This window comes from Rhinolophus sinicus, chromosome 3 (assembly GCF_057876585.1).
Source record: "Rhinolophus sinicus isolate RSI-liver-muscle chromosome 3, RSI-T2T, whole genome shotgun sequence".
In the NCBI taxonomy this organism is placed as follows: domain Eukaryota; kingdom Metazoa; phylum Chordata; class Mammalia; order Chiroptera; family Rhinolophidae; genus Rhinolophus; species Rhinolophus sinicus.
The window spans coordinates 154,558,077-154,576,589 of record NC_142503.1 but is presented as its reverse complement, the minus strand read 5'-3'; the positions used below and the strand labels follow the sequence as shown (position 1 = coordinate 154,576,589).

The 18,513-nt window shown below is 43.8% G+C and overlaps 1 protein-coding gene across 9 annotated transcripts in view; it reads right to left on the bottom strand.

Annotated features, from left to right (window-relative positions):
- The window catches only part of TLN2 (talin 2), a 410,573-nt gene that overhangs the window by 85,853 nt on the left and 306,207 nt on the right, over positions 1 to 18,513 (bottom strand). For all 9 annotated transcript variants that reach the window (XM_019755358.3, XM_074327637.2, XM_019755356.3 and 6 more), the window contains 7 exons: positions 17,846 to 18,043; positions 16,593 to 16,732; positions 9,960 to 10,053; positions 7,945 to 8,034; positions 5,590 to 5,712; positions 4,109 to 4,252; positions 2,301 to 2,462 (listed from right to left, as the gene is read on the bottom strand). In XM_019755358.3, the coding sequence (XP_019610917.2) occupies positions 2,301 to 2,462; positions 4,109 to 4,252; positions 5,590 to 5,712; positions 7,945 to 8,034; positions 9,960 to 10,053; positions 16,593 to 16,732; positions 17,846 to 18,043 (951 nt within the window). The remainder of the gene's footprint in view (positions 1 to 2,300; positions 2,463 to 4,108; positions 4,253 to 5,589; positions 5,713 to 7,944; positions 8,035 to 9,959; positions 10,054 to 16,592; positions 16,733 to 17,845; positions 18,044 to 18,513) is intronic.

Sequence of the window (18,513 nt, the reverse complement as noted above, 5' to 3'; positions counted from 1 at the left end):
CCAATAGGGAATTCAATATTCATTTGTTTTGCTAGTTGACAGAATTCTTAACCATTCCTTAAAACAGGAAATCTATTCAGTAGATAGCACAGTGTGCTACTGTGAAATGACCTTTACCATTTTACTATTAGTAAATTAAAAACAAAGCTCATGGCCCACCGGCAAACCCTGCCATCTGATGGGAACTGAAAAACAAGCACATTTTAGCAAGTTGAGGGGCAACAGGTTCATTTCAGCTCTTCATCCATTGCTACTGACTCCTGGGGTTCTCCTGGGAGATGAGGCCTTCATCTTCTCCATATTACGGTCACCCTGCATCCCTCCTCTGATGTTTCTGCACAGGCCTACCGTTTAGGCCATCGCAAGAGCTCATTTGCTGCAGCGAACTGAAAAGAGAGTCTGACACTGTGAGGAGAATCTGAAAAGGAGATGAGATCTTAACAGCGATAGGTCAGGATTTAAACCCAAGGAGGAGACAGAAAAAGGTTTCCAGGAATTTCTAAAGAATGCTTTCTTTCCTTTATCTCTGCTTTGGTCCATCTAAATATAGCCTGTTTTTTAACGATCAGAAAACGGCCAAGTTTAACTGAAATAAGTTCATTATACAAGCAACCAACAATGATGTCACTACTTTCCTTTCTCTTGCTGTCTTTCCACCCCCTCCTCCCCCAAACATTGCACACACGCAGTATAGACACATCAAGGTGTGTCTTCCCAGGTCAGTGAGATGGATTAGCTTCTCCACGCAGAAGATTTGAACAGCATGGCCAAGGGTGAGAGCGGGATTGAGAGTGGAAAGAGCAGAGCTGGGTTGCTTACTGGCTGGGTCGCCTTGGGCAAGTTACTTTGCTTCCTTGTGCGTCAGTGTCCTGTCCGTAAAAGGGGCATGACAAGCACACAGGGGTTGTGTGGACTGAATGAGTAATGTAGGCAAAACACTTGGAACAGGCTGTGCACAAGCTAAACATCTAAACATGTAAGCTTTATTAGTTTCTAGTACTAGGACTTACGATAGTAAGTGATTAACGAGGGTTAGCACCAGGATCTTAGGGGCCCTGGGCACTGGCTTTCATTTATTCATTTTCAACCTGTATTATTATTGTCTTCAAAAGGCAGATTTGTGTTTGTTGCTTTTTTTTTTTTTTTTTAAAGACTGTTTAAACAGCGAAGAAACTGCTGACTGGGGCACCTGCCCCGGGCTGTCACCTACAAGCTGCCAACCGCTGCTGGGCGGTGTGCTCTCTCCTTTGCTTCTGCTTGGTTCAGCCTGTTGACTAATGTCGCCCTGTGATTAAATAGGCTTTGGGCAGTGAAAGGAAAACGAGGTGTCTAGTGCCGGATGCTCTGGAGTGAATGCGGGAAAGTCCCACTACTCTAGGACGTGTCCGGCAGACTGTCCTATGTCAATGAACGTGAAAGTCCTTAAAGTGTTAACCCTCCAATGCCTCTCCCTCAGGCACATTGGGTTTACACAGCACTGGTAGCTGGCCTCCATGACAATCCCCTTGAGAGGGTTGGAGAAGAATGCTTGACTCTGCCTGTGGCTGTTTTCTCACATGGTCAGCTGCCTCCTACCTGCTTGGTCCTGCTTAGGGCAGGCTGGGTTTGTGGTCTTATCACCTATGTACAAGGGCTATATTCCAGCCATTGCAATTCCCTCCTCAAAAGGGTACCCTGCTCCCACCTCCCCCAACCTACCCATGGCCTCTCACACAAAGATAAACTTGTTATACACATGGAATGATCGATTTAAAAAAGTTGACGCTCCATTTTAAACATTTAAACATTTAAACAACTATAAATGGAATAGACACCATAGGATTTTTTTTTAAAGTAATTTCCCCATAATTTCCCATTCCCTCCTCCCTTTACCTTCTCTCTTGGTCCAGATCTACCGACAATGGCGGACCCTCTACCAGCCCCCTCTAAAACACCCCACATAAGCCCACAGTTTAAGTAAACACAGGGTGTTTGCTACCCAAACATAGTACCAAAAGATGCCCCTTACCCAACCCTTTCCAAACAGATTTCTGTCCCTAAGCTTCTCATGTACAGAATTTGGGGAGCCCTCCCCCCCTTACTATCTAGAAGATCAGTAGAGACCAAGGCTGTTGGTTTTTCATGATACTTATCTCCATTAGTAAAGGGACTTCTCCTTAGTGACTTAAGTCACGAGACTGAATTAGAAGTCCAACTTCACTGGACGTATGTCTTAGGAGAGCAGAGCTCACACCGTCTACGTCTCTCCCCTTTGCAGTGAGTGTCACAGGGCTTTCTAAGGCTTCTGTCCACACACCTACCTTGATGGTCTTCACCAGGTTGGCGGTGCTGTTGGCGACCTCCTTGGCTGACTGGACAAAGTGCCTCTTGGCTACCGGGTTGGCTGTCTTGGACGAGGCGATGCGGCAGGCGTTACACAAGGCTGAGGTGTGCTTAGCGACAATCGTGGCGGCTGACAGAACCTACAAGGTACGGAGCTGGGTTGGGGGCACCCTGTGCTTCAGTGCAGAGGGGTCTAGTTCAGAGGAGTCCACCCTGGTCCCGAGCCCTGGATTCCTTTTCAATTCCCATGTGCAGGGCCCGTGTAATTACAACATCAGTGTCTAGCGCTGCCACCCGCGACATCTCTCCAAGAAAGGAGAAGGCAAGAATTATTAAACCAGAGAGAATAAACAAAGAAAAGGAAAGGAGAGCTGGTATGGTGGTGGGAGGGGGCTGGGCTCCAGACAGTCCGAAGGGAGATACAGTCAGCTATCCTTTGGAACCCCCACGAGGAAGTATTTGGTCCAGGGTCTAGGCCAGCACTACCCAACAGAAATACAGTGTGAACCACATATGTAATTTTCCAGCAGCCACATTAAAATAAGTAGAGAAACAAGAGAAATGAATTTAAATAATATACTTTATTAAACTTGATATATCCAAAATATTTCACCATGTAATCAACTGAATAATATTATTAATGAGATTTTACAATCTTATCATATCAAGTCTTCAAAATCCAGAGTGTATGTTACACTGCCAGCCCACCACAATTTGGACCAGCTACATTTTAAGTGTGTGATACATAGCCACACACAGGCAGGCAGTGGCCACCACTTTGGAGAGTCCAGGTCTAGAGGAGTGAAATACACATCAGGGGGGTGATAAGCTCCTGCCTCATCCACAGTGGGCTGTAGGCACCTTATGAAGAAGTCCGGCTCCGGAATCTTCCAGGCTCTACCCTGCAAACCAGACTGCTCTCTTGAACCTACTTGGCTGAGGCTGGTGACACCCCTTTGGCCTTAATTGGACAGGTAAGGAATCTTGGGTACACTAACGTCTTACAAACCAGCTGGGAACTGCTGGAGCTCCAGAGCTTCCCTGCATTGCCGCCTTCACTTGGCTCCTTCTCCTGCCTCAAGAATGCTGGTCCCAGGGTGCACGACAGACATGCCTCTGATACCCCATGCAGGCCAGTTCTTGCTCCATTTAGCACATACTACTTCAGTAAGTGAACAGGACTCAAGGCCACTTGAGTATTAGAAGAGTCATGGAATGTCACATACTGTCTAGTCCTGAAATGTCTGTGACTCCTGAATGCACTATGGACTCTGACCCGACTTGGAAACCTGGCACACAACCATCATCTCTGTGAAGTGACCAGTGCCACCACTTCTGTGAAGTGACCTCGGACAACCCCTCAGAAAATTCATCACACCTTCCTCTGTGCATCCCTGGCACTGTCATCACAGCCCATCACTGTATCTTCCAAACTTTATCCAACAGACTAAGAGCCAAAGGCCAAGGGGGCCAGGTCATACTCACGCCGACCCTTCGTGCTGAGCACAAAACAAGCCCTCAGCATGTGTGCTCTGCACTGAATGGAATCATGAGACTCCTGATGAGTCTCATGGTGACTAGTTTACTCCTACAGCCTTCCAACATCCCATTTCAAAGCACCTACACATTTCCACTTTCACGACATTTTGCCATATCCGCCCAAATAATTATCTACAGTGCTGCATTTAGCTGGCTTCGCAAACTCTATAAGAACAGTATTCCTGACTGATTTCTCACACTCTCCCACCACCCACCTACAGATCTCATATCCTCACCCCACGGTTACCTGTGACGGGCTGCTGCCAGGATCCACCAGGTTCTGGCATGCCATCTGGATAGCCTGGTTAGCCCTGGCAAACTGGATGGGGTCCACAAGGCCCTGGTGGCCTGCCTGGCTGTTTGGATCAGAGATGCCGACAAGGTATGCAGCCTGGAAAGAGAGGAGAAAACCACAGCTCAAGTTCTGCGTTCCTAGATGCGCCTGTGGGGGCAATAGGCCTGCAGTGTATGTGCAGCAGCCATGCTTGGGGGCTCCTCAGTGCAAATTGGTCAGGTAATCAATCTTGTCAATAAGGGGTTAGGGATGGACAGGTGAATGCCAGTTTGGGCCAGGGACATACCAGCTGGAGTTTGCTGTAGGCTTCTGGGAACAAACAGGGACCAAAGTCTCCTTGTTCTTAAGAAAGCCTCAAGAAGCTTTTCTGTGGGGCACGAACAAGGATGAATGCAGCTTGATTGCTTCTGGCAACCATTATGATTACAGCCTCAGCATGAAGCTCTCTGGCCGGCAGGTGGGAGAGGCAGAAGAAAGTATGTGCAGACTGACGGCATGGAGCTGCAGGGTCAGCCAACCCTGCAGCCTGCCCTACACGAGACGAACAACACGTGCTTATTGTTTAGGCCAGTATTTCTAACAATAAGACGAATGAGGAAGATGGCTCAGGGGAAAAGACAAGGCAGTGTTAGTATTTGGTCACTAAGAGGACAAGAGTCTATGAGACGTCTTCTTTTTAAACCCTCTGGGTGTGTTAACCCCATAACAGGGAGAAAATGAATCTGTGAGCAGGACTGTTAACCTTAATTCATTTCCACTGAGATTTGAGGGGCAGGATAAGGAAGGGTAGATAATTTCATCCCGCAAACTAGGGAGGTTTTTCTTTGGTGTAGTAAAATCTGCTAGGCTCAAAGTCATTTTCAAATGATAAATCCTTCAAGGCAAATGTTGACAGTTCTGAAGCTTCAGTCACAGGAGCCCAATAATTATTGGAAACACACAGGACAGTAGAAGAAGAGCAAGGAATATGCCTGATCATGTCTCTGCATGATGGCATCTCATTTGTTCTCCCTCCGATGCTAGAAGGATTATGACTAAGAGTTTTACAATTCCAAAACCTCAGAGAGAATGTGAATTATGTAATGCCTATTCTACACCCCCCCCCCCCCCCCAAACAACTCATCTGTAACAATGACCTTAAAAAAGAAAAAAGCCAGCTGGCCTCTGAACCCTCGTGTTGGGTCTGCACTGATCAGGGTGTCTTAGTGTCTTTCCCAGGCTGCTCTGCTCCTGCGGGGGAACTTAGCTGATGTTTTGTCTAAATGCCCAGCCAGCACAGGAGCCACCGCCTTTTCCATAGTTTCTGTGGTAGAAGGTGAATAAGGAGCTGAAGTTGGAGTCCCCCCTATGCCTCCCACATGGATCTAGTACTCTTAGTATCCACCATCTGACACAGGACACAGGCAGCACCGCAGGACCAACCAGCCCCTTACCTGAGCTGCCGCCTCTGTCAGCCCACAGAGAGCCTTGGACGCAATCCCCACACACTCCCCAAAGGCAGGGAGGTCCCCGGTCTTGGCATTCTGGGAAATCCCTGCCATCGACTCGCCCAGAACCTGCAAAACAACCAGCAATATTCTCTGACCAGCATTCCTTCACACCACGGGTAAAGGGGTTACACTTCCCACTGTAACATTCAAGGCCACTTAATTTACAGTATTTGCCATTATTTTCCTTTACTTGTATTAGGAAGAGATTCAAGAGACTTATATCGTTTTTGTTGCATAAAGAGAAATGAATAATGAAAGGATAAACCTTTTACCCAAAAGTTATCTATATCTCAAGGAGATAGAGTTAATATATTCAGATCAATAAAGTAAAATCAATACAGGGCATCCCATAGGTGAATGGCCTGAAATGTAACTGTTAGTTCCCAGAATAAAAATTCAGACATATCCACTGAGCTGTAGATGAAGTCATATCCAGAAAGCAGAAGATATACTCTTCCTGATATTATTCATTTATGTATTGACAGCAAAATGTAGATGTTTTTAAGAAGGATATATAAATAGATAATCTGAACACTAATAAGGTGTTTCCTAACTTTTCTAAGTATTTCCTCTTATTTTGAAAATTGTCGGTATACGACTATTCTTTCTTCCGAGGTCTTTAAACGAACAGCTAAAAGGGATTTTAGCATTTAGAATCCAACCCAGAGAGGTCAAACACCCTGTACAAGGTCACAGAGAAAGTTATGGGCAGAGGCAGGACACCTGCCTCTTATCTGCTGTTCTATCTTCTACCGTGTTTCCCCGAAAAATAAGACCTAGCCGGACAATCAGCTCTAATGTATCTTTTGGACCAAAAATTAATATAAGACCCAGTCTTATATTATATAAGACCCGATATTATATTATATTATATTATATTATATTATATTATATATTATATTATATTACATTACATTACATTACATTACATTACATTATACACAGTCTTATAGTAAAATAAGACCGGGTCTTATATTAATTTTTGCTTCAAAAGATGCATTAGAGCTGATTGTCTTGCTAGGTCTTATTTTCAGGGAAACATGGTATGGGTCTCATAAGAACCTAGAAGGTTCTACTTTCCAGGGTCACAGATGGTGGAACTGAAGGCTGTTCAACACATCCCTTTGGAAAGACTGTGGGATGGCTAAGTCTAGAAAGCAGCGCAGAGCTCTTTATCTGTCAGTAAGCCATCTTGGATGGGGGAGAAAAAGAAATTCCCTAAAATTGCTTAGCTGTACAAAACAATCCAGTTTACCTAAGGAATTGCAAAGCAAAGAAGTTAGAGAGTATTTTTATGTGCAGTATTTTTGTCTCCCTAGCCCTGCACCCTTCTTTGGCCCTAAGTATATAAAACATATGCATCCTCCTCTTAGACAATCCATAATTCCATAAAGGATGCTGGAGAGAGCAAACTGTAGTCTTTGCCCAAAGTGGGCCCTCCTGATCTCACCAATACAGATGTCTCCCCAAAGCTAATGCAAAGTGATGGACACGAACATGCACTTGTGCTCCAAGTACAAAGCCGGACTGCAACTGCTCAATATCCATTTATCTCACTTGCATTTCATTTGGACCTGATTTTGAGGCATTCTCAAAAACATCAATATTATTACCATAGGTCAATATTTCTCAACCTTTTAAAAAATTATTATTGCTCCACTAATACGTCTTTTTATAGTATTTTCCCCCTAATTGCCACAGACAACAAATTAAATACTAAGAAATAAGATTTTGTTCAGTAAGGTTAAGATTGAGGGGGTACACAAACCATTGTATTATCTTAGATTTTCCTAACCCCCCAGAAGCAACCCCCCCATTTTTCACTCCCCCTGAGAATGCATGCCATGGATAGATGGTAAAAAGAACGCACAAGAGGTCTCATATAAGCCAAGATCACTGAAGGGCTTTCCCCAGCAGTTCAAACCCAGGTGAAGAAAATACATGATTCGATTCACAGTAAGACCCATCTGCGACAGGGTATAAGCAGTGGTTCCCAAAGTGTGGCTCCTGGACCACATGGGCAGGACCTGGGGACTTGTCAGAAATGCACAATCTCAGGCCCACCTCAGACCTACTGAATCAGAAACTCACGGGTGGCGCCCACCAATCTCTGTTTAACAAGGCCCTGAGGTGATTCTGGTGCGTGGTCAAGTTTGAGAAGCACCTGAGCCAAGGGCTCCACAACAAAGCTTCATGACACGTGCAGCCTCACAGAGTGGCCACAGACAGAGGCACACACAGCACGTCTAGATTGTTCCCCACACTGAAGAGCACTGTTAAGAGCATAGACAGGCTTACCTTGGAGTTTTCCATCACACTCTCAATGCAGTCAAAGTAAGAGAGGTCACTAACGGGTTCATTAGGATTGCCCAACATCCCCTTCACAGTCTAGAGACGGAGAACACAAAAAGCAAGGCAGGTGTTACAGAACAAGAGAAATTCACCATGAAAGACCGACGATGAACTTCCCCTCCATAACCAGGATTCTGGTCACGATCACTCATTTACCTGGGTTCTTGAAAGGAATTTCTATCACAGTATCCATGATTTCAGATTTCATGCTAAAAACACAACCCTGGGGGATGGGGGAACTGTGTCTGAGGTTAGCTTTGACAGAGAGGAGAATCTCTGGTTTTCAGTTTTGAAGGAGAAGTATAGTATCTACTGAAGGGGGAGATTTTCCTTTCAAAGAAATCGGAAAGTTAATGCAAGGCAACATATTCATGGTAAATTAGTACAGTTTCTCTGCTGGAAAACTCCAAGGAGTTTAAATTTCAAGGACACACTAACTCACTTCTTCATGATTAGCAGAATCCTCAGTTTTCAACTCTTGAACATTTTAATGGGTAGGAATGAAAGAAAGTAACTCCCCAAAACCGCCCACTGGGAATGGTTTATGCTTTTTAATTTAAACAGTATATAAAATGTTCACTCTTGCTTACGTCCCCATCAAGGAATTGGGTAAGGGGCTTGCCCCTTCTGTCTTTGTCTCTACTCCACTGAAAACCATCGCTAGCTTTCATATTGTACTGACCTTCGAAGATCACTTAGGAGGAAGGAAAGTCTGGGGATATAGCCATTCAACTTCCTCCCCAGTGAGTGAGAATGTACATGTGGATGGCAGCCTTTGGGGCACAGCCAACCGACAGATAAGGTCATTTGAGTTACAAAGGGTTGGGGGGAAGTAATGGTGGAAACTGCTAAGTTCCTCAAAGGTCTAAGGAAAACAGGGCAGCATGAAGAAGGAGCTCATTTCATTGAAGAACCTCCTCCCACTCCTTGCATAATCAAAATTGCTTTCAACGACGCTGAAATAGTCATAATTTTGGCAACCAAGGAAACCATTAAGGGACAGAGTATTTGCACCTAGGCCAACAGAGCTCATTTACATCAACAGCTCACATATCATTCATAGCTGCAAATGTGAACAGACCAGAATACGGCAGTAATTCACCCAAGGCCGGAAACCCTCTCCATTGTTTTCAGAATGTTTCAGTCCCATGGTAACCAGCCTCTTCTCACTTCCAGCTGTGCACAATGGCCCATTGCCATCCTCAGACCGGGCCTCAATCAAACCCTTCAGAAGCTGCGATCAACCCCCACCCCTTCTGGCATGGTAGTTATTCCCACCATGACAGACCCAAGCTAATCATCCAGAAGACTAAACTCAATATCTATGGAGATACCCATTTGGCTGTTTTAATATAACTTACATTGGTTAGAACTGCTTTACATACAAGTAGGCACATTGATTTTATGTTTACCCACATACATTCTATGGGCTTAAATGGATTTTAAATTACAAATAAACTGTAAGTGTGAATATAAATGGAAAAGCACTGTTCTGGGCCACTAAGGACCCCACAGGCACCTTGATTGTACAGTAATAAGTGGGTTGCATCTTATGTGCCCCCTATGTGTTACAAAGTAAAATGTACAGGGAAATCATTGTTACTCAAAAAGCCCATCAATCCCAGCTTCTCCCAAATGCACCAGAATAATCTCTCCCAAACTTTTCAGGTAGAGATGGCGCCTCTTCAGCCTACACCCAAGACCACACACACGCCTCTTCCTGTTGAAATAAAGACTCCTCTAACAAAATAACTGGCATCCTAGTGGAAAAGGGGGAAGCAAGGATGATAATTACACCAAATCTTATCTTTCTTCAGCTCCTTCCCACTCGGGTTGGAACTTTGGCCTCAACAGTCTTCCAGGAACATAACATGCAGGGACGAAGGAGACGGAATTGACCCTGAGGGAAAGGACAGACAGACCCACACTCTAAGATCCTCAGCACCTGCCCAGGGACCTACCTCGAGCTCCCGCAAGGCGTTGTCACACTCTTTCTGGCCAGGAGCTTGTTGGGTACACAGAGTGATGAGTTGATTGATGCTCTCTGTCACGGCTCTGTGACAGAAACAGAAAGGGGGGGGGGGGTATTTTGCTTTTAAAAATCAACAGTAATTTCCCCAACAACGCCTTGCAGGTTCACTAGAAATACAACTAATTCACTGCATAGCCTGGGGGCCCCAGGAGAGCTCTGCTGTAAGGCCCTGAACAACCAAAAATAAACCACATCCAGGGAAGATAATGAGAATCCTTACCTTGTTTCTTTCTGATTATTCTTTTGATTTACCCTTAAGGGTACTAAAAGTTCTCTTAAGAAAGTAAGACTATTTTTTAATATATTCATAAGAAAGAGTTTGCAACAATGTTGCAAATAGCAAAGAGATCATATTAGCACTGTTTTCAAGATCCTTCATTAGCAGCCCATAAAGAATAAGATTATTGGAACAAGGCTATTTTGGATTGCCTTTATGTAGTTTGGAATATTTTGTATATTTTTAGATACAGTGACGTATAGTAAACTGTGCCTATGATTTTAAAATACCTACTTTCCATTAAATTCTACATGATCGACTGGTTCCTAAAAGCTACCCCCAAATTCTTTAAAATAGTTATTTTCTAGAAAACAACAACAAAAAATAAGACAAAAAAAAAGAGAGAGAAAAAGAAAAAAACCCCAAAATGGTTATCTTTTTTGTTACTATTAATAAGAATTAGTTAGAGACCCTTGGATGATTTTACACGTGTTTCTAGTCTTCTTAGGACTTAAAAGGCTGTTCAGATTTTTTTTTCAAGGATTGGAAGTCCAATTATTTCAGCAGCATTTGTTTAAAAGTCTATCATTTCTCCATAGACAATCAATTGGCCATGTTTGTGTAGGTCTGCTTCTGGACTCTAGTTTATTCCGTTGACCTGTGTCGAACCTTTCACCAATCCCTCTAACCATACCACTTTGATTACTATAGATTTATATTAAGTCTTAAAATTAAATACCCTTGTGTTTTATAAATGAAAAAAATAAAAATAAAAAACCAGAGAGGTGAGATAATTCCCTACAGGGATGCTATGAGTCAGGAGCAGACACCGACTTAAATCCATGGCTATCTGACTCAAACACTTTTCTGCAAGGTCAGAACTGGTCCACACTCCTGGCAGGGCCCTGCATTCTACTCAGTTACGAACAACTACAACTAGCGGACAACTGAAAACCTAGCGGAAAACTGAAAACAAAAACAAAATGAGCACATATGCCTGTTAATCATTAACACTGCCTAACGTAAGAGACGCCTCATTTTATTAGTTTACATGGCTTTGCTGCTTCCCACAGAATATCAAATTAGATGGAAAATTATATTGCTAACGTACAAAGGCAATTGGCTTAATTATTTGATGAGGCGGTCCTGCTTTGAATTTTAAATTCAACTGGGGTGATGGGAAGAAGAAAAACATTCCTGAACTCAAGAATCTCCAAATAGTTTTTGCAATACTGACTCTAGTGATTCATTTATTTAGGGGAAAAGTGGTGAATTTTTTAAGGTCGTTGGGGAGCACTGTGTCCTCCATGGTATAAAGCAAAACCAGAACCACTGAGATGGAAGGACAATCTCTAGTTCCGACCACCTTGGGGGGTGCACCCACGATGTAGTCGCTAGAAGTGTCCCTCAGAGAGTCCAGCACTGTGTTGTGTGGTCACCTTCAAGACACACTTCTGAGTGGACAGGTTGGCTATGTCAGCACGACAAAGGGTAGAGAATGTCCTCAGTTGTGATGACATAATTGTATGAACAGCTCCACACACTCTCCATTTAGCTTATTTCTTTCAATGTTTCTTGTTTATCTGTATTTTTTAAAAACCTCGTTTTTATGTGAAGATTTTTTCCATTAACAACTAATTGTTTACAATTGGTGAATCCTGAGAATATATCATGGTTCATTGCCCTATTCTTTTAACTATTGTGTAGATGTGAAAATTTTTCAAACAAAAACTTGGGATTAAAAAAAACCCGCCTCAACAGACTAAGAGTTTGTCGTTCGATAATCCATGAAAGTGCCAACACAAGCACTGCATGTCTGAATGAGTCACTTGGCTAATAGTGATTCATGACTAAGAAGCATTATTTAAGTATCATTTATTCCCGTGATTCAATTTTAGAGTCTCGATTACCTAGCCAAGTAATAAACTAAGTGGCCCAGAGGCAAATGTTTATATAGATTTGACAATGAAAAATAATATTTTTATGTTTCAAACTACAGCAGTTATTTACAAGAGCAATGGTCTGGAGGCAATCCAAATAGGCAATGATAAAGGGTTGACTAAATAAGTGTATAGTCCACAACAGAATTCTGGGCACCCATTAAAAGTCATAATGCATAGCACATTCCTAACATCATAAAAGAATATTTGTGATACACAATTAAGTAAAATTTACAAAACAGTATAAACAGTATGAGCCCGCAACTGTGAAAATATATAAAATGTTAACAGTGATTTCATATTTAAGAAAAATTTTTTCATAAATCTGATGAAAATTATGAATTAATCAACTTATATTATGATTTTTAAAAATGAGTAAAATTAGTAGCGTTCTGCCTCTCTTCTATATCAATCCAAATAGGCCTGAACAGTATTTTTTCCCCACAATTTTTAAAATGATCAAAGCTCTATAAGTTTATTTTATAAACTTAAAAAAGTTAAGTGACCATAATTCCACCATCTAGAGATAGCATTTTCTTGGATTTTATTCTTTATCTAAGCATATCTAACCAGTTTCCGTTTCTAAAGAGTTGGGATCTCCAACCTCAGAAGTTTAAAAAGGCTTTCTCACCTACAAATCATTTTGTGTTTAGAGATACTGAATTGATTGAACTGAAGTTTGGGAGCTGGTGAGAAATTTTAACTAGATATGAAACTGAGCCAGGGGTGAGAGAAAAAAAATCAACCAATTTGTGCTTTGGATTATGTATTAAGCACAAATTATCCAATATGGAGCTCGGAGGGAAAATAGTGGTGTCAGACATTTCCCTTCCTCAAGGGAGGAGGTGCTTAGAGAGGGGGTAAACAGCAAAATGCAACCCATCTGTAGTATTTCCTGGGTCCTGCTATATGCATAGACTTGCGGATTATAAATAATATTATTTAAGTCTCTCTAGGAGAGCAAGGTGCTTGCAGTCCAGTTGGAGAAGCAAGACAATGAACAGACAAGACACAAAGAAGGTGAGCCAAACCAAGCAGCGATGGGGGTGTGACACAGAGAGGGTGCAATGGATCCTGAACCTCTGAGAGGCCAGATGCTCGTCAGACTCATAGGGAGCATGGAAGAAAATTCATTAAGGCCTTGACAGTGGGCATGGGTTCTGCATGGAAAGGAGCGCTCAACGTGGACTAGAGTCATGCCTGAGCGAGACCCTGATTTGGATAAAGGGAAGAGAACATTCTAGAGGACATCAATAGACAGAAGGCCCAGTTTACATTTTTCTATTTTATAGCTTCAAGTGCTGCTTGCTGGGTCCTCCTTTTACACAGTCTCTGAGACAGGAGAAAGACTGCCCAATAGGAACCTTAAACCAGATGGTAGACAGGGAAGAGAAGCCACCTTGCAAGGTCCCTAGGGAGTGCCCTCCGGGGACCAGAAAGCAGCTTAAAGAAAACACAGCCTGGGATGGGTCGGATGCTGACAGTTATATGTGTGAAGTCTTTCTGATTCAGGAGTCCTGGCCAGGGTGACCGTGGTGTGAGCAGCTGCTCAGGGGAAGTGCTCCGAGGAAGGATATGCCCTCTTTCTTGCAACTGCAAACTGGTTTTTCATTTCCTTGGCTAAGGCCTGGGAGCCTCAGAGCAGCCGTAGGCAGGGAAAATGCTGATAAATGGTTGACAAAGGGTCTCCAGCTCCACCCAATTAATCAGAAAAGAACCAGAGCCCACCTTTCCACAGGAAGAAGATGAACAAGCCAGATACTCAACAGAAAATGACTTCCTCCCCGCTAGGCATCAGATACCAAGGGACCAGGTTCCTCAAAGGTATCTGGGCTCAGAGGCAGAATGAAGAGCAGAGGAAAGACACACTCTATCTACTGCTGTTTCAGAGGCACACCTTTTGCCCAAAGAGGAAGGATCACGGAGCCCACCAAGAACAAGGGACTCAAGTCTGCTGACCCAGGAGCAGGGCAGGGCCAAGGTGATCCAGGTCTGGGTTCCCCACAGTGGCACCCCTGGGGTCTTTGGGGACATCCATATGAAGGCAGGGATAGGCTGTCTCCAGAATGGTGAGGGCTGTGGGACTGAAGAGGAGGTCAACGGCCATCAGATCCCGGCTGCTTAACGCCAAGGGCACTCGTGGGCAGGGCTGTGGTGAGGCCCGGATGTCTTATGTTCTGTGTGTGCCACCTGCCCAAACTCCACCAGTGCCCTCTCTGTCTTATTCACAGTGTGTGCCCAGCACCCAGCATCGATTGGCCTTATCCCATGTCTGGCATGTGATAAAAATATATGTAAGGAACAAATGAAATAACAAGAGAATAAATGCACCCCGACTGGGGAGAGCTTTACCTCTCAAGAGGAAGCTGCCTGACTCACCGGAACTACTGGGAGCTTTGTTGGGAAACCACACCAGGGAGTACAGCTTGCTTGTCAGCATGTGCCAAGAAGCCAGGAGGAATGTGCCAGCATCTTCTTGCAACAGTTTCATCCCGATAAAATCATTTCACGTGATGATTTTTAAGTGTTTACTTGGCTATGAGCCATCAGGCTAGGAACTCCTGTCAACTGCTGAAAGCCAGGACAGAGGCAAAGACAGGTTTTTCACCTAAGTCTCCAGGTCCTTTCTTAACTGTCACCACCAGGGGGCCTTCAGATACCCTGAGAGCCATAACACCAGCAACATTCCTTCCAGGTCTGTGTTTCCTTCCTTCTCTGGCTTTCAAAACGCCAATTCATACTCTCCCCTTCTTCCCACAATTTAAGACAGTGAATAACACAGTCTAAGTTGGAAATTATAATTCTGAAATGATGCAAAAAATTGAAGATAATGAAAAACATCTGAGTTCAGACACCTGGAAACATCGGTTGCCTTATCCCAAGGTTCTTTGTAGGAAAAAAAGGCAATCAAGACAGGGTTTGTATCAGAAACAGCTGCTCAACACCACACATGTCACCCCAGCCCCCAGGTCACTCCCACCCTGGAGGGCACTTGCTTACTGGAACAATCACAAAACAAAGCTTAAGATGGAAGTGGCGAGATGTGAGCATATTTTTCCAATCTCCTAGTGGCTCTGGCTATTGTGTGAAGCTAAAGTATATATTTGGGAATAAATGAAGAAACCCAAGGGTTTTCAGAGGAATTGCCCTGACTTGTGTAATCCAGCTCCCCCCACCCCCCAATATAACAGAACAAGCCAAGAGGGAACCAAAGACAGATTTTAATCATTAGTACCATGACATCTTATGTACTGAGAACTGTGACGAGCTTCAGGATGAGGTAGTACACACCCCCATTTTGCAGATGGAAAAGTTTAGATGGTTTGAATGACGTGACCAGTGTAGCCTAGTTAGTCAAGTATTAACGCCTGGACTAGAATAGGAACAGCCGTTGAGCTCTCAGGAGAAAAAACAAATAAGTAAACAAACCAAACCAAGCTTAAAAACAATTGTAGATTTTAAGCTGTGCTTTTTACACATCACTAATCTGCACATTTGAAAAGTTTCCAATTATGCTCTGTATCCTTATTGCCCTATATTTAATCTTTCACTACTGTCAGCTTTCCTATATATAAAGGGATGTCAAGTAACGCCAAGAAAACATGCCTGTACCACCACAGAAACATAAAATGCCCTATCCATTCAGGTCAGGAAAATGAATGGGAGATTGTTAATATAAGATTTTCCTGGGCTGTCACTACAATTTCTCCATGTTACCAGCATTCAGTCACTAGTTATTGACCTAAATTGCCACAGTGGCCCTGGAGCAGAAATCGTATTGTATTACCCACTTCCTTGGGTGAAAACAGCAGGAAAGAAGAACGATGACAGCATCCAAAACTCAGATTCATGTTTGAATATACTTCCAAGAACGATTTACGCCCCCTGCCCCCCATTTATCTTAAACCAGAACCATTCTACACGGGACAAATTGAACAGGTTTAAAGCCATCTAATTAACATTGCCATCAGGCAGGGACTAAGTGCTCAAGAAATGCTGAATGGCTAGCTGAGTATCATTTTCTGTTTTATACTTTTCAGTATTTTCTGATTTCCTTTCCAATGAGCATATGTTACTTTCATAATCTGAAAGACATAACCCTACTTTAAAAATTACATTTAATCCATAATATTTACAAATCACTGCGGGGGCGGGGGCGGGGCTTAGTCTAAGCAAGTCCAACTGAAAAGGCTAAAGGAGAAGACAGACATCTCCAGTGGGGAAAGCACATGAAAATGAACCTGTTTAATAAAACATCAGTGTCTCTATCCCTCTTGACTCCACCTCTGACAGGGAAAGGGCAGCACCAATTCTTTGCTCTGCACAGGAAGCAGGAGGCCAGGCCTATCTTTCCAACACTGACACTGTTATCAACCCATGAAAGCCCATTTTGTTCCACTCTTACCTTGCAGCGGCAGCTAGGAGATTTTTCGCGTTGGGGGCTCCTGGATCTACAGAGAGAGACTTGGCAGCTAACAACAACTTGCTGGATGCCATAGAGATATTCTTGAGGTTCCCTATCACCTGGATCTGGTCTTCTTTGGTCTAGAAGGTGAAAAGGAGCCAGAGTAATTAGGGGTGCTCCATTTCTCCAAGGAAGCGTTCAGAGAGCTAGAAGCAGCATCTTGCAATAGAAGCAAGTTATCTCTATCAACTGCATTAAGCCCAATTCGTTTGCAGATGCCTACTTTGTTGGGACACTGACCCGTGTCTACCCTTCCCCAAACAGATACCCAGACCAAGAGTCACGAAACAGGACAGAAATCCATCCCCAAGTGGGTCAGCCAAGAGCTGTGCTATCTCACAAGTGGAGGCATTAAAAGGAGGGGGAGGGAGGAAGAAAGAGAGTGACAGAGACAAAGAGAGAGAATGCACGCACGCGCACACAGTACACAGACCAGCCACCATCCCAGTGTCCTGCTCAACAATGCTGGAGTTGTCAAGGAGCTCGAACATCTCAGCCTGGCACAAAGGACCAGCACTGTCTCCATATTCCGAGCTGACTGCATCCCAGAAGTTCCTGACTCGGGAGAGCATATATTTCTCACCTGGCTTGCCATTGAGAAACAACCCTTTGTAGATAACAGAGTAAGAAAGAGCCCAGGTCTCCTTGGGGAGTTCACAGGAGGTCAGGAAAAAACAGCGCTGCAAGCTGACACCAGACTGGTCATGCTCCCTTGTTCTACACAAGGGGTTTATCTGTTCGTCTGAAGGAGGTAATTTTTAATTCTTTGACATTCAGTATTTGACACAGTCCCTTTAGATGGACCCTCTGAATATCAAAAATGTGATTTTTTTGTTGTTGTATTATACCATATTTGAAGTACAGGATGCAGAGCTGCCCTAATCTCAGCTAAACATTTTCCCTCCTCTTACTACCCTCCCTCCAAAAAAATGTAAGTGAAATGATGGATTCTGCTGGAGGATCATGGGAAAAGTTATCCTTCATCTCCAAGAAGTACTCCACACATAAGTTGATACCATCTTTTGGAATGCCAGTCCTGTGAGGTCATGGAGCTTCATAAGCAGCAGAGAGAATGAAACGGGGCAGCCTGTTTACAGGTTCCCTGCTCCTATTTGCCTAATCAGCCTCAAGGGTGGACAGTCCATCAGAGTAGAGAGGTGATGGTCAATCCAGACAGCTACCTCCACACCCACCTGCGCTTGGCCTGCCATCTCAATGCCAGCATCGAGGAATTCATCAAAATCATCGCTGAACTTTCCAGAGGCGGCAGCCAGCTCTCCGCTTTGGCCACGGGTGGCATGGACCACTTCCCCAGCAGACTGGTTCAGGTCAGCTGCTGCTTGGTTCAGTTCACTCTGCGCTTCCTGGAATGGCTTTGTGCTTGGAGGTAACTGTGAGGAACAGAAAGCACACCCTGCGGTAAGTTTCACTTTGCATGGCAGGGACAGAGAAAGGTATTGTGGAGACTCTCCACGGATGCATTTCTGAGCCCAGATTAAAAGACTCTGTGTGGCTTGAGCTCATGGTAAGTTTGACCTTCAACGTAATATCTACACTCATTCATTCACTTCATGCACTTCAATTTACTGGACACCTATTCAGTGTTAGATACAGCAGATCTAAAAATGGTAAGGATGGCTGTCCTCGGGGGCCATGGTCTCATAAGTGGCAGAGCCAGGATTCATACCTGGGCAATGTGACTCCAGGATCTAATCTGACTCTCTGAACCACAACTCTATGTAGTTGCTTTTAAACAAAAACTCTCAAAATTTTAGCTCTTTGGAACTAAATGGCAGATGCTATTACACTTCAAATTCTATTCTCCAAAACCAATGCCATCAATTTTTGTTTATTAGTGGTC